Source organism: Empidonax traillii, unplaced genomic scaffold (genome assembly GCF_003031625.1).
Source record: "Empidonax traillii isolate 1590-97213 ecotype Southwest subspecies unplaced genomic scaffold, ASM303162v1 scaffold309:size1915965, whole genome shotgun sequence".
In the NCBI taxonomy this organism is placed as follows: Eukaryota; Metazoa; Chordata; class Aves; order Passeriformes; family Tyrannidae; genus Empidonax; species Empidonax traillii.
Window position 1 is genome coordinate 1,562,931 of NW_020955502.1, and position 15,708 is coordinate 1,578,638.

Here is a 15,708-nt window from a genome sequence, read left to right on the forward strand (position 1 = left end):
ATCCTACACAAACACAGAATGGCAAATCCAGAGCCACCGAGTTTTCAGGAGCGGATAAGAAAAGAAAACCCTGAAATTCTTGGCTTTGGTGAGTCTGTGCAGTGGCTGACCACTTCCAGAAATGTTCACTTCCCAAATAATGACCAACAGGCTAAAAAAAGAGGCTTTAAAACTTACCTCAATATTGTCATTTATATGTGAAGTTTAGATATCTCAAGGCTGTTGGTATAAGTAGAGGAACCTGAGTGACTTTTCAGTCCTGTTACAGCACTTTTTCAGCCAGAAAAGGAAACTGAGACAGAATCATTTCCATGTAGCCACTTATTCACAGATCTATACTTTATATACAGTTTATTTCACTAGAGATTTTAATTTTATACATAGTATAAAGGGGTATCCTGGTATCACACATATAGTTATTTTACTGTACTGTTTAAGAACCAATTTTTACATAATACAGTATTAAGTACCATATTAATTAAAACAAGTGATTTTTTAAAAAAACCCTACATATAAATGAATGTTTATCATATGCACAGTGCAAGAGTGTTTTTATATCCTCATAATCACAAAATGTGAATCTAAAATACAACACTGATTTCAAACTAATTCATAATTACGATGCCCTATGTTGTAGACATTGATTAATCTTTGTTTGAATTACCAAGCAATGTTAAAATTCCAGACAAACAGCAGCAGCAGCAGCTTCTCATGATGATTTCAAGATTTCTTCCACAGTAACCCAAGTTTTTCAAAACACTGGTTTATCCCTACTTCTGGTCTCAACAGTGTCCTAAAGAAACAGGAGAATGGCACAGATTCCATCTGGGATTATCTGGCAACTAATGCTAAATAAATTCTTTATTACTTCCACACAGGAATCCTTTAAGGATGCTCAAAGAGGTAAAACTGGAGAGGTTTATGGGCAGAACTCTCCAAATTTCAGTAACGGAGTACAGGATTTCTCCTCTGCAAATCGGAAGACAATACTGTAATAAGAATCAGGTTGGAATATTTACAGAAAACCATTGTGGAAAAGAAAGCATTCCTAATGTAAACACCGAGTCAGAAAGGACTTCTTCATTTTCCCATTGCAGAGTGGGGCACTGGATGAACATCAGCTAATAAGGAACAGATGTGTCTCCTTTAGAAGAACCACTTCACCATCACAGGATGCATGTGGTGCTTGCTGAGAAATTGCTAACATGTTTTCTCCCCTCCCTCCCCCCCCAAAAGTTTCAAGTTCAATAAATAGTAGAAAAATAATCCTTTACTTAAAAATCTTGAGATGCATTGTCCCAGGTTCCATACAGCAATGTCAGAGCAGGGAACTTTCCACGCGCAGAGAAACCAACAGCCCTCCCCCTGCTCTGTCTGGCACTTCTGTAGCCTTCAGCTGCACAGATTTCTGCTCTTCCAGTTAAGGAAACCAAATCATCTCTGGCTCTTTTAAGCGCTCTCTCTCTCCTCTTGGCTCAGCACAAAGCTCCAGCTGCTGTATAAACTTGCGGCCCTGCTCCTGGAGGTCTAACGTGCCTCCTGCTCCATTCCATTCAATGTTTTGGCAGGTCCATTCATCAAGCACGTCTCCAGTTCAGAGCCAACCTTACATTTATGAAAATGTAAAGCTTTGATGCCTAAGTTTACCAGGGAAGTTGGCGAAGCTGTCCCAGGGGAGCAGCACGGCCCCCGAGCTGCTCAGCGGTCCCGTCCCTCGCGCCGTCGGCCATCAGCACTCGGCATCCACAGTGTGTACCGTGACCGCAGCCTGCAGGTGGTGGCTGTGGTGGAGAGTTGGGTGGTGCAACCGGTAGTGGTGGAACTTGTGGCTCAGCAGGGCGGCTGTCTGAGGGGGGGTGTCCAGGTCCAGGTCTTCGTCGTGGTTCCCGACGTCAACGCCGGCCGACAGCGGGTCGTTGTTGCAGGGAGGGTTCTCGCTGTCCTCCTGAGGGCTCATCGTGCTGTAGCCTAAGGAGATGAATCAGCAGCACGGGGGGTTAAAAGCAACACTGAAAGGTCTGACTGCTGCACCCTTCATGGAACCAGACACAGAGTGCTTTACAGAGAGAATAAAACTACCTTCCTCAATAAATAGAAAAACAAAACCAAAACCCATTCCCTCCTGTAAGTCTACAATGGATCCCTTTCCCTGCCACCATCTTTGGTTATAAACTTTGGGTCTGAACCACCCCAAACCGTAACAAGAACCATGTGTTCAGCAGTTTGTTATGGCAGAATTGTTGGCACCAATTTAAAACCCAAAACATAAGATACCACCCCCCAAAAAATCTGTTCAGATATTACCTGGATTTTTAAACAGACATGAAACAGGTGGGATCCGCTCCCACATACCTCTGTTCCTACCATTTACACCTGTCCTGGATTACCATTTATTGCACCTGGAAGCAGCAAAATCTCTTCACGTCATTGTGTTTTATAATCTTAGTATTTAATTTTTAGAAGGATGAGAGCACCTTTCATCTGTGAGGGTCTGTTTGTAAAAATCAAGCATGTGTGTTTAATCCTGGGGAGCTTTCCATACTTAAGGAAATCTACGGAATCCTCCTAGGAAGGGTTTCAAACAGCAGGTCCATTAAGCCAAACTGTACTGACACTTCCAGCTGAACTCATGCACGTGGTGCAATTAATTCAGGGCTCTCTTTTGGCTAAAATATCTGCTACTGGAGTCTAAAAAGTTAAAAGAAACTTTTAACTTAGTGAGACATCCATTCCCTGGGATATCCTAAAGCAATGATGTCACTGGAAAGGTAGCTAACAGCTAACCCTTGCAGGCTCAGCCAGGAAGCTGTTTCCTAACAGGTCCCTTTCCTTTGAAACAGGTGCTTCAGGTTACTGGGAGATTTGGATTTATCACTGAAATCACCTATTTCCAGCCTGCAGTACAAACAAATCCACCTCAGTACCTCTAAATGCAGAACCACAAATGCAATTTAAATGGAAATATATCTTGCTTTAATTAGGAAAATAATCCTTTGCAAAAACTGAGGAACCACTGGTGCTTCTGAGCATCTTGGTCAGGTTTTCAGCTGGAGACACCTAAAAGAAGTGTGTTAAAAATAGCAGGCTGAGCACCCAAAGCTGCCTCTCATTTCCCATGCTCTGAGTCATGGCTTCTAACTGGCAGGGAGGAATTGGGGAAGGAGACTGGGCAGCCCTTTGAAGAAGATGGAATTACAGCAACTAAAAATAGCAGCGCACATTGCAGATGGAGGTAGGACAGTTCCCCTGCTGACCCTGACAGGAGGACTAAAAGATGGGAAGGATTTCCTTGGGCTGCAGGAAACGGAGCAAAGGGAGCATTAATCTGGCAAATCTGCCTCAGCACAGGTAATCTGGCCCCAAATCCAGGGTAATTCCTCCTACAGCAAGATTGGCTCGCAGACATCTGTTCATCCACGTTCCAAGGCTTTGGCCTTTGGATTTCCTGTCCCTCAGCAATTCCATTAGTGCGACCACTGTTTAATACTGGAACATGTCTGCTGTCACATACCCAGCCACTATGGCTCCCAGCTAGAGCTGACAGCTGTGCAGACTTGTCTAACCCTCCTCTTAATTTCTGTTAAGCCTCCTCATGAATCAACAGCATTACATCCTTCTAACAGCTTTCCAGATTTAAAGAGACTTAGTCTCAGGGCATCAGGGACATACCCAAACTCCCTGAACCTAATGGTCATCAGTAATTGCTTAAAGGTGCTGGAAGATCTTGGAATCATGGAATGATTTGAGTTGGAAGGGACCTTAAGGCTCATCTTGTTCCAACCCACTGCCATGGGTAGGACACCTTCCACTAGCCCAGGTTGCTCCAAGCCCTGTCCAACCTGGCCTTGGACACTCCCAGGGATGGGGCAGCCACAGCTTCTCTGGGCAGCCTGTGCCAGGGGCTCACCACCCTCACAGGGAAGGATTTGTTCCTAACATCTCATCTAAGCCATTCCCCTTGTCCTGTCACTACAGTTGCTGATAAAGGTTCCCTCTTCAGCTTCCCTGTAGCCCCTTCAGATACTGGAAGGAGCTGTGAGGTCTCCACAGAACCGTCTCTTCCCCAGGCTGAACAGACCAAGTGTCAGAACTGTTTAACAGTGAAGCAACAAGGCAGAAAGGTTTTTGTTTGGTTTGAGTTTTGGCTGCCTTATCTGCAACGTGCCAGACAGGAACCCAGGTCCCCCCAGTGATTTCTGTGGGGCCAGGGCAGTGATCCAAGGCCTTACCGTGGTCGCTCTCAGTGCCGGATCGGCCCCAGTAGCGTCGCCGGCGCTCGGGGCTGTGCGCGTGGCGCTCGATCACCGCTGCGATGAACCGCGTGTTGCTGACTGCGGAGACACCAACACAGCCGGGGTAAACCAAGGGTCTTACTGAATGGGGAACGTGCTTTCTGTAAATAATTCTTCTCCAGTACTTCTTAAAAGAATCACAGAATCTGCTGAGGTGGAAGGGACCCACAAGGACCATCCAGTCCAACCCTCAGCCCTGCACAGGACCATCCCCAAGAGTCACACCAGGTGCCCCAGAGGATCATCCAAACACTCCTTGAGCTCTGGCAGCCTTGGTGCTGTGACCACTGCCCTGGGGAGCCTGTTCAGTGCCCAGCCACCCTCTGGGGGAAGAACCTTTTCCTGAGATCCAACCTAACCCTGCCCTGACACAACTTGAGGCCATTCCCTGGGGTCCTGTCCCTGGTCACTGACAGAGGAGAAGTAAAGTGGTGTTTAAATGCGGAATACATCAAGATCTAGTCAAACTCATTCACCTGGGATTAACAGAATTTAGAGAATTACTGTGCCAATGCTTAAGAATCTGTGACAGCACTGAAAGCTGACTCGAAACAAAACTAAAAGGGACGTGGAGAAGCAGTAGATGCAAGCCATGAAGCTCAGAATCCTTATTTTTCCGTCTTTGAGTGTTGACACAGTTTCAAATCTTGAGTATTGTTTTAGTGAGGGCCCAGACAAAGGAATCTGGTCCAAACCCGGAGCTCTCCTGGAGTTTCGGTGGACCAGCTCAGCTTACAGTACACCAGGATGCTGTAAAGTGCCATTTTGACTGAATGGCAAAGAACTTTGGGCATCCCAAATCAATGCAAAGAAGATTTACTGCCAGGTTTGTTGGTCATACTTGCCAGACTTGGCTTCTGCTTTCCAAGGCTGAACAAGGAGAGGAGTTTTCCATGCCCTGTGCTGTCACAATGGCAATTTTTAAGCAGTTATTTCTGGAAGTGGTCATGACCAGGGGGTGTAAGGGGCAAAGCTCCTCCACACATAATGGAGAAAAAATGTAATTTTTCAGAGATTAAAGGTACACTGGACATTACAGGGCTTCCTCACACATTTTTAATTCTAGAATATTAAAAAACAAATGGCTCATTTAGTTTAACATTTTTTTACAGCACAGTGGTTTGGTACTTACTGATTCCTCTGTCTTCATGGCTGTCATCGTCCCTCTCGTCCCTATCATTTTCCAGGTTGGACATACGCACTGACATTTCTACACACCATTACAAACAGAAAAATGCAACTGTTAAGAGAAAAATTTTGGATCATCTTACTACCAGCTGTCACCCCGGCAACAGAGTGGGAGCACTTTGTGTGTGAAGGGATGGTCTGAGCTGAGGGTGCTCTTCTTCCAACACAGAATGGGTGGGAATACCAGGAAAATGCCACACCCCACCTCCCCCTGAGAGAAACCAGCTTTGAAGTTCTGAAGTTATCTGATTTAAAACAGTATAATCAAATATAGAAGTAATTAGCCCTGATCACACTTAGAATCACAAAATGGTTTCGGTTGGGAGGGACCTTAAAGATCACCTCCTTCCAATGCCCTGCCATAGGCAGGGACACCTTCCACTTGACCAGCTTGCTCCAAGCCCCATCCAACCTGGCCTTGGACACTTCCAGGGAGGTGTTCTCACCCTTGTATCTGTATCTTTCCACCAGTATCCCTTCTCCCAACATAGTTTTGTCTCTCAGACTTCAGTGGTTTTATGTATCTATGCACAGACATTCCATGAGCATCACACAGACCGGAAGCAGGAGACACAAGTGAAAAAAGACACATCCCAAACAGGCCAAACAAAAGGGTGTGAAAACTGTGTCACTCCCAAAAGCAGCACTGCTGGGCAGAACTAAACATGTGCAATAGGTCTGCTGTGACAAGGGGCAGAGAGCTGGCAACCTGGGATTAGCATTTAAGCTCTCGAAGAAGCCTAATTTATCTGCCTGAGCAGAACTGAGTGTTGAGGGCTTTGGGCACTCCTCGGGCAGCAGCAGATCTGGCTGCACCCAGGAGAGGGCAGCAATACACAGCACCCAGGGCCAGGCCTGGCTGCTCCAAATGTGAAATAAAATGGGGTGGAGCATCGAACCAAAATCAAGGGAAGAGCTTTGGGATTGCTTTTTGGGTGGGTTTTTGTTGTGTTGGGTATTTTTTTTTCGATTCCCAGCCTGCTATTTGTGTCTCCTGAGTGCTCACCCTGGGCAGCCAGCGGGGACATGTGCTGGTGGCTCCGGCGGTGGATCTGGTGCCGGTACGCGTACACGGCCAGGACAAGCACCATGATGCAGCCCATAATGCCCCCAGCCACTGGGCCCACTGGGGCGCTCTTGATCATGTTCAGAGTGATGACTTCATCTCCTAAAGCAAAAGGGACAAAATAGAGAAAAAAAAATCCCACCATAAACGCTCTGCACAAAGGTTTAAATCAACAGCATGAGAGATTAGAGAACCTCTGAAAGGCTTTCTGGGTGCTTGACTGCACACACTTGGAATGGGAGAAGAAATTCAGAGAAGGCTCATCTTAAAGGATACATCTTAAAGACAGGCACCTATAGCTAAACCAGTATTTTCAGAAATGTAATACCAACAACAGGCATGAATGATTGCTGCTTCTTTACCGCTTGATGCATTTTTTATGCTGATTTACCACTGGCCTAAGAGATAAATGTCATGAGAAGCGTGTTCTGACACTGACTGTGTGTTCTGGAATACAAGCAGTTAAAGGCAGCACCTGCTCAGAAAGGCCAAGTTACCTATTGCTCCCAAGTCATCCACGTAAGGGCTCTTGGCTCCCACAATGCCACCAAAACACTCCTTCTGAGGGGCACAGTAGGACTTGTCCAGGTGGGTCTTCCCATCGCTGTCCACCATACACCACTCGCAGTCCAAGACTCCAAAGCAATCCCTGAGCATTAAAAAACAAAAACACAGTTACTTTCCAGTCCAACACCTCTCACTGGCAAAGCTCAGCCTGTTTGGGAATCACGAGACAGAGGGAGACCAAAATCATCCCAAACCCCTCATGTACATAATGTTTAGCCAGAAAAAACTTCCATGGAAATATTCAAGTATCACAAAGGAAGTTACACAGGGAAGCTGCAGCTCCAACATGCAGCTTTCAAGTCTGTCTGCTTTGGTTTTTTCTTCCATCACTCAGCGTGAGCAAAGGGAGAACTCCTCCTTGCAACTCCTCCTTTCTCAGTGTGGTAGTCTGGCCACCCTTTTTCTGCAGCCTTTGGAGGATGGAAGAAAGGATTTGGGAAGTCTGGTCAGAGTACAACATGTTCTGGCCATCTCAGGTGCCTGGAGACTGCTCAGAACTAGCAAAAATAAGTGTTTAAACTTCTCCACACAGTGCCAGGAGCAGAACCTCATTCTGGCATTGTCCTTTTTATTTCCTTCTGTCATGGTTTAAGCTCAGAAGGAAATTAAGCCCCATGCAGCTGCCCCCTTAAGCCCCCCACCAGTTGAAGTAAAACTTGTATGCTGAGATAACAACAGTTTAATAATTGAAAATAAAGCCAAATACAATAATTGTGGTTAATAATAATAATGAAAAGGAAACAGGTGATGCACAATGCAATTGCTCACTACCTGCTGACAGACACCAGACCCCTCCCTTTCCCAACCCAGCTCGGCGCCTTCCAGGGCATGACATTCCATGCTGTGGAACGTCCCTGTGGTCAGTTCAGGTCACCTGTCCCAGCTATGCCCCCTCCCACTGGCAGGGCATGAGACACGGGAAAAGGAAAAAGATCCTTTACTTGGGATAAACACAACTTAGCAAAACACAAACCATCAGAGTGTTATCAACACCATTCCTAATCCACACAGCACTGGAACAGCTACTGAGGAGACATTAACTCTGCCTGGCCAAAACCAGGACACCTTTTTTTGTTTAAAACATGTAAGGAAGAGCTATTTCCACCGCATTATTTCCACAGCAGTGTGTTTTGAGGGATGGGGAAGGCCAGCTTACCCACTCTCTGTCCTCTGGTTGCACTGGGTGTTGATACACTGTGGGAGGGCATCCTGCAGGCTGGGATCGATGGCTGTGAACGTCATGGGCTCCTGATGGACTTCACAGCTTGGGTTCCTGGAGTGGGGCAAGAAGCAAAGCCATTTATCACAAAAGCAGGCAAAGCACAATCAATTAAAAGCATCTCCTTTCCCAATTACAAATCATCTGCTTAATTATACTAAAACTACTGCCTGTTCCATGCTGTGTCACCTGTAAGTCAGCAGGACATAGTGGTGATTTGTTAATTAAGGTGTCCCTGCTGTCCTGGTTGGGGATCTGCTCTCACCTGCTCTCGGCGTTGGTCAGGTTGCCGGTGCACTCGTTCACCTCCAGTGGGCACTCGCAGGGACACTCACACTCATTCTGTTCCATCCTTCGGGGCAGAAAACACACAGAAAACCAGTCAGACACTGCACTGGGATTTTAACCCCATGGTGCAGGTCTGGAACAGCAGTTCCCATGGAGAAGGCTGTTCAGTAACCCTTCTCCTTCCCCAGGAACAGGGATTGCTCTGTTCTGCACTGGGACTGAGGACAATGTCATGACAATGCCTCTGATCTGTTACCCAACCCCTGGAATTCCAAAAGCAGACAACCCCTGGCCAAGCCTCAGGTCTAGATGGAAGTGCAACAAACACGTAATGACGGTGTAGGCAAAATCTTCTGGATCCCCTTAATGAAAAACTATGTCAGTCCACATAAAATCACGGACATTATTATGCCAGAAGAAAGGGCCTGGCCAAAGGAAACTGCCCCTGAGCCACTGAATTTCTCAAGGTCTTTTAACATTATCTACTGAAACCTCCCAACTTCCTTGGGAGGGGAAGAGGAAGGGCAGGCACTGATCTCTGCTCTGTAGGGACCAGGGACAGGACCCCAGGGAATGGCCTGAAGTTGTGTCAGGGCAGGGTTAGGTTGGATCTCAAAAAAAGGTTCTTCCCCCAGAGGGTGGTTGGGCACTGAACAGGCTCCCCAGGGCAGTGGTCACAGCACCAAGGCTGCCAGAGCTCCAGGAGTGTTTGGATGATCCTCTGGGGCACCTGGTGTGACTCTTGGGGATGAGCCTGTGCAGGGCTGAGGGTTGGACTGGAAGATCCTTGTGGGTCCCTTCCACCTCAGCATATACTCAGCAATTACTCTGACAACCTGGCAAGAATTAGAGGTAACCAAGTCCTTTGTGCCTTTTACAAAGAGCACAGGCAAAACAACTGTTTTATTTTGCCTTCAGTTTTGCACTGATTTAGCTTATGAAATAAATGAGTTTTTGTAAACCTTGAATCAAGGAGGAGGAAGAAGTGAATTCCTGGAGCAGCCTGTTCCTTGCCCATGCCCTGCTCACCTGTGGCAGTTGAGGCAGAGCCTGTCCACCATGCTGCAGGCACAGAAAGCCAGAGAGTCACAGGTCTCATTGACGATTCCCACGAAGGCATTGGTGCCTGGGATCCTCGTCAGCCTGTACTTGGAGCAGTGACTGCCGTGCACAAGGTTTGTCAGGTCACCCTGGGGAAAAACAGAGAGTGTCAATGGTGTGAAACGTTGGTTTAGGGAGCTGAAGACTCTCCCCCTTCCAAGGAAACACAAATGTGTGGGAGTGTCACCTTCATAAAATTGTTCATCAACCTGTTGAGTTTTGCTTCCAAGGTACTACTGGGTGAAAAGACTTTGTTGAGGATAGGAAAGAATATGATTTCCTCGTGAAGATCACAAGATGTGGCATCAGCAGGTGACATTTCACTCCCTCCCATCGCTTGCCAACCTGTCCCCACTGCACCAGCCATGGCTGGGTGACCTCTGCTGTGACAGGGAGGCACCACCACCACATGAAAACTTCCTGACACGTGTGCCATAAAAAACTACACCCCAGCAACTGTCCTGCTGGGATCAGACTCGTTCCTGATTCCTTTTTCCATGCCACAGTCTGAAGTTTTTGCGCCATCCTCCACAATCTCTGTCACAATAACACATCCTACTCTGCACTTCAAGTGTGGGGAAAACGTTTAAGCCTATCTGAAAATGTTTAAGCCTAGCTGACATAAATCAATGTATTCTGACATGACTTTCAAATATTTTTGACACTTATTTCCCACCACCTTCTCTCAGTAATAACTGAAAGGTATTAATTCAAGAGCAGCTTCTCCCACAGAGCTTAATATCTTTGGAATAATTCTGGAGTGACTTTGCCAGGGTGGATCTGTGGTGCTGTGAGGGATGACAGACCCTGGTTTAGAGCCCTCAGTGTGGCTGAGCACAAGAGGAAGCTCACACACAACTCATAGGGACCAGAGAACATTCAGGATTTAAACTCATAAATGATACCCTGTGAATTTTCACCTACATTGCAGCAGTAAATAGATTTATTTGGACACCTAATCAAAAGATAAGTTAATAAAGACCTCACAGGAGGACGTGACACTGGTCAGAGCTGGAAGCCAGAGGTCAGGTCAGAGGATGCAAAGCAAAAAAATCCCAATTATTGGTGAAAAATCCTCAAGCAGCAACAGAGAGTTGCTCTAATTTTCATGATGTTGGCTGAGACTGTGCAGGCACCAACCACAGCTGGCCAGGGATCACATCCATAAGCCCTGTGTGTCAATGGGCTCCTCGTGGGAGCGCAGTTGTGCTGGGTCTGTGTTTGAGAGGGGGAGCAGAGGCCAATCCACACGGAAGGCTGGCTCCCAGCCCCGCCTGCTGATCCTGGCAAGGCTTTGTGTTTCCACCAAAAGAAACCCAACCCAACCAAAGTACATTCAAAAGCAAAATAAAATAGAAAAACACACTTACCACTAAGCTGGTATTGAATTTATAAAACCGCTGAACTGTCCTGTCGCTGAAGCTGTTGCAGAGGTTTTTCTTGACGAAGTTTGGGTGGTTCAGGATGTCATTGGCTACCAGAGGCTCCTAAGTGGGAAATGTGGGATTTTATGCCTTTGGAATCAGACACAAACAGCAGCTGCTCTGCAGCTCAGAAATTAGAAATGATGGGAATAAACAGAGGAAAACGAGCCAGACCTTGTGTGTGATGTGCTGCTGCTCCACGGGCGCGTGTCCTTTGGGGTCGATGAGGGTGGGATGTGCCACGAGGTACCCCCTGTCCTCCATGATGAAGCACCTGCCCACAACGAACACAGTGAGAGCCCCCCATGAGACCTTCAGAGAAGCAGGGTGACATAAAACATGATCCTAAATTTACAGCTAGAGGCGGAACCTTTAAGGGTTTCCATGTATGAAAAGAACAGGGCCATCAAACAAATTCACTGCAAAGTGTCTCTAAAGAATGTGTAGGGTATTTCCCTGAAGCTTTTCCATCTGTTACTGTTCCAGCGAGCCTGGACCATCACACTTGGAAATGGAGCTGATTAAAACCAGAAAGGAAAACCCATCAGTGCATTGTCTGATTGGGGAAGATCCAGAAAGAAATGAAGCATAATGAACTTAGAAAGCTTTAACAGTTTATTCATCTACTATGTGACTAATTAAACAGAGCTTTCACACTCCCCTTTAATGACCTCCTGCTTCAGAATTCAATTTAAGGGGGAGATAAATCATTCCTGCTTCACTCTCAGCCTTCCCAACTTTTCCTCTCTGTTTTCACTCTTGCAATGAGTTCCCTGTGTGAGCTCAGGGAAGCAATGTCGGATCTGCGTCCCTCTCCAGAAACCAGGGTGCTGGCAGGTTGAATCCATCCGGTTTTCCTCCTCTCGTGTTTCCACAGCCACAGCACTGGGATGGCACCAACATCAAAAAACTTGGTGGCCACAGAAGGGACACAGGGTAAGTAAAAGCCCCACTGGATGCTCCCAAAAGTTCCTGTCACGGCAGCCACGTCCTCGGCACAGCGGGAATCTGGCTGGATCCCGGCCCTGGGACTTCCAAGGCTGTGATTCCCATGCTGTGTTTTAGGTCCCTACAGCCAGGAGGGAGAACAGAGAGCACTGAAAGCCATCTGGACTCCTTAAGTGCACAAAGCACTCTGGAAAACTTGGAGTTGGGTTTTTTGGGGGGTGTTTGCATTAGAAATGCATGTAATAATGGTGTGTTTTCCGTTTTTCCCTGGAAGATGCTGTAGGAAACAGGAGAATGACTGGGCTCATGGTGACCCCAGAACTCTGCAGAGAGAAAAAGCTTAGTAGAGATACTCTGAAAAACCCCAAAACCTGCATTTACCCAGAGACCAGAAGCATTAGATCTACGTGAGGATGGTATAACATTGAACAATATGCTCAAAATTCCTCATTTAGGGAATGTAGGAACAGAACAGAGCATCTGACCTCGTTGGTTATCACTTGTTTTTTACTGGGAGGGAGGAATGCCAAACCAGAAATCCTGGTTTATTTTTCTTATACACCATAAAATATATAAAAAAATACCCAAACCGGAAAAGAACTGGGAGGATGACAGAAAACCACTTCCCTTCCCAAATTTAAGGTTTAAAAGCAAACAAAGAACCAACAGCAATGGCCAAACCATGTTATCAAATCACTCCAGAGCCAAACCAGAATCTACCCCACCCCCACGTGATTTTTCAGAAAAGGATAGAAAGGAACAATTAAGATACACAGGGATCTGAATGAAATTAGATACTCCAGATGAAATCAGACCTCTTCTGACTAGTGCTGTGCTATGTATTTCTGAGGAAAAGCTAACAAAAGTATATTTTAATAATCATAGTTAAAATAACTAGGGATACTGTATCATTATTACATGCTCACAGTAACTAAATAGGTAAAATTAAAACAAACAGAAGAACTGGGAAGTGTGTTCATTTAATAAAGAATGTTTTTTTTCCCCCAGAATTTCAATGAAGTCTAAATATAACTTAAAAAAAAAAAAAATCAGTTATCTTCTGCTTTTATAATCCTGCAGACTGTTTACTTAGCTGATGGCAGTTTGATCTTGAATAACAAAAGCATCCATATAATCTTTATGAGAAGGACAAGCACAAGTTTTACTCGAAATCAGAGAACACACACTGAAAGTAACAGAATCCTTCAAATAATTAAGTTGGAAAGAACCTCTGGGTCATCTGGTTAAAGAGAAAGAAAATAAATACTTTAGATATTTCCTGCCTGGCAGGAACAGCTTTACCTGATTTTGTTCCCCCCGTCTTGGTTACAAACAGGCAGCAGGTCCATGAGAACTTTGTAGAAGTATCTCAGGGTGAAGTCAATGCCCATCACTGCCACTGAATGTCCTGAGGACATCTGTGCACTGCAGAGAGGGGAGGAAAAAAAGGGGGAAAGGCTTTCAGGGCTGTATTAATTAATGTTTTAATTAATTAGTGCTCTGTTTGAAAGGGGACTGGCTTCCCTGGCACATCCACACCTCCATGGGAGCTCAGCTCACCCTGCTCATGTTGGAATGGACAGTTGGAGCAGCTGTGAAGGAGGGAACAGTGAGAATCTGGGAATCTGCTGCAAATCCTCAAGTTTTCCACATAAATTCCTTCTCATACAACCAGCACGTAGAGTAGGCAGGAGACAGCCCAGGACTGGAACACACCCTTCTCCCCACAGGCTGTTCTCCCTCCACTCAACATACACCCCCTACCACCTACAGATATTTAATATTTACTAATATGAATTAGGATTAAAAATTGCCCACCCTTGCAAATGAAGGCAGGACACAGTTCCTGCACTCCCAGCACCCAAATCTCCACCAGCTCGGGGGGTTACCTGCACCCTCCTCTCAGCTCAAGCCCTCAGCCCCCAGGTGAGGACCTGCATGTGAAGCTGCCATAGACATTGTGCTAAAGCCCTAAAACTCCACAGTGTAAGAGGGATTATGAATCTTAGACAGAAAATAAAGGAAAATAATACTTATTAGAGCAAGTTATGAAAATGATCATATGATGGGGTGATGTGGAGCAGCCTGAGGCTGGACTGAGTAAGGAGGGAATTTCTCCCTCCTCCATTTCCAACACCCAGATTCTCCAAGTTTTCTCCCTGCAGGACTGAGAGGACAAAGCCAGGCCAAGTCCCCTCTCATTCCTGAAGGTCACAAAAGGATCAGCTCATTCTCAAATCTCAGGGCATAATATTTGCACCCATGTGGACCTTACACTGATGACCCTTGACTTGCTACTTTTCAAAATTTCCTTTTCTACATAATTTTATCTCTGAAGATGGGAATAAAAATGTTCTGAAAAAGAACATGTTGAAAGGCACAGCTGGACTATACAAAGCAGAGTTCTGGCAACCCCTTATCCATGTAAACCCAGCTCTGTTTACTGGACTGGAGTTTGTTTGCTTTTCAAGAGGTACAGTGGAGATGTAGTCAGGTCTAATTTGTAGGTATATAAACATAGATTTTTAAAACCTGCATTTAATTTATTGGTAACATAACTCATTTCATGGAGAAGGAATGTGAAAAGGATGACAGGAAGCAGCACAGATACATTTAACTGTATGTGACAAGGCATCACAAGCATGAAGTTCCTGCTCTGTCCTGACATAAAGCCATTAGGAAGGTTGTAAATATTTGAGCTTCATTTTAAAGCATTAAATCCTTCTGGTTTGCTGATGCCAACTGTATTAAACAAATTCTTGCATAAATCTCCTATTCCAAGCCTCCAAAAAAAAGAAGTAAGATATACATGACACGGGAATGAGAGGTAAGTGTCAGCTCCAGACGCACTGATGTTGGTATTTAAACCCTCCCAGCAGTCTCTCATGCCAAAATGCCTGTTAACTCCACTGATTCCTCCCCCACCCCTCTGGATTTTTAACTCAGGCCTCTTTGGGGATTAGAACTGCATGTGACTATAAGCTTCAGAGGTCATATTTACCCAGGAATCACACTCACATCTGCCAAACTTTGTTTAACCGTTCTTTAATCATGTTCTAATAACCCACATGAGCTTTAAGTTCTTAAAGCCAAGTAAACCATCTCCTGTTAGATAAAAATCAGAATTGTGATTAATTGCACTTCTCTACTTCCAAAAGTGCTTATTTCCCCTCAGTAAATTCCTCTGTGAGAAGCACCACGAGGACGTTGGGTTGATAATGGTCCTGCCAAAACACACAGGCAGATGTCCTGTGGTGGGGAATCCCACAGAGGGCAGAGGAATCTCTGGGAAGAGTAGAGAGGCATTCCCATACTCTACTGGCTTTGGGATCTGTGTTTACCAGTACATTAGAAGTACTTTGTACTTGTGGGCTGTTGGATGGGGTGTGTGCAGAAACCACAGTGAAAGTTTTACAAGAAACTCGATGTAAAAATCAAAATAAACTACTGTTCCTGAAACTTGGCAGAACTTACGATAGAAAGGTTTGGTACATGTTCTATAAACTGGCCTCCTTTAAACATTCTACATCCCAAACCATGGCCTTAGGGCTAGGAGGGAGCTGGGACAAAACCAGTCTGGTCCTCCAGGAAAAGGTCATTTCACAGAATCACAGA

The 15,708-nt window shown here is 45.6% G+C and overlaps 1 protein-coding gene across 3 annotated transcripts in view; it reads right to left on the reverse strand.

Annotated features, from left to right (window-relative positions):
* Positions 1-324: 324 nt before the first annotated feature.
* Positions 325-15,708, reverse strand: part of CACHD1 (cache domain containing 1) — a 97,195-nt gene continuing 81,811 nt past the window's right edge. For 2 of the 3 annotated variants that reach the window (XM_027891094.1, XM_027891097.1), the window contains exons 17-27: positions 13,396-13,518; positions 11,320-11,419; positions 11,092-11,208; positions 9,650-9,810; positions 8,598-8,684; positions 8,270-8,386; positions 7,044-7,195; positions 6,487-6,648; positions 5,425-5,502; positions 4,230-4,331; positions 325-1,968 (exon numbers count right to left, since the gene is read on the reverse strand). In XM_027891094.1, the coding sequence (XP_027746895.1) occupies positions 1,730-1,968; positions 4,230-4,331; positions 5,425-5,502; positions 6,487-6,648; positions 7,044-7,195; positions 8,270-8,386; positions 8,598-8,684; positions 9,650-9,810; positions 11,092-11,208; positions 11,320-11,419; positions 13,396-13,518 (1,438 nt within the window). In that variant the 3' untranslated portion in view covers positions 325-1,729. The remainder of the gene's footprint in view (positions 1,969-4,229; positions 4,332-5,424; positions 5,503-6,486; positions 6,649-7,043; positions 7,196-8,269; positions 8,387-8,597; positions 8,685-9,649; positions 9,811-11,091; positions 11,209-11,319; positions 11,420-13,395; positions 13,519-15,708) is intronic. The other variant, XM_027891096.1, reaches the window with a different exon arrangement.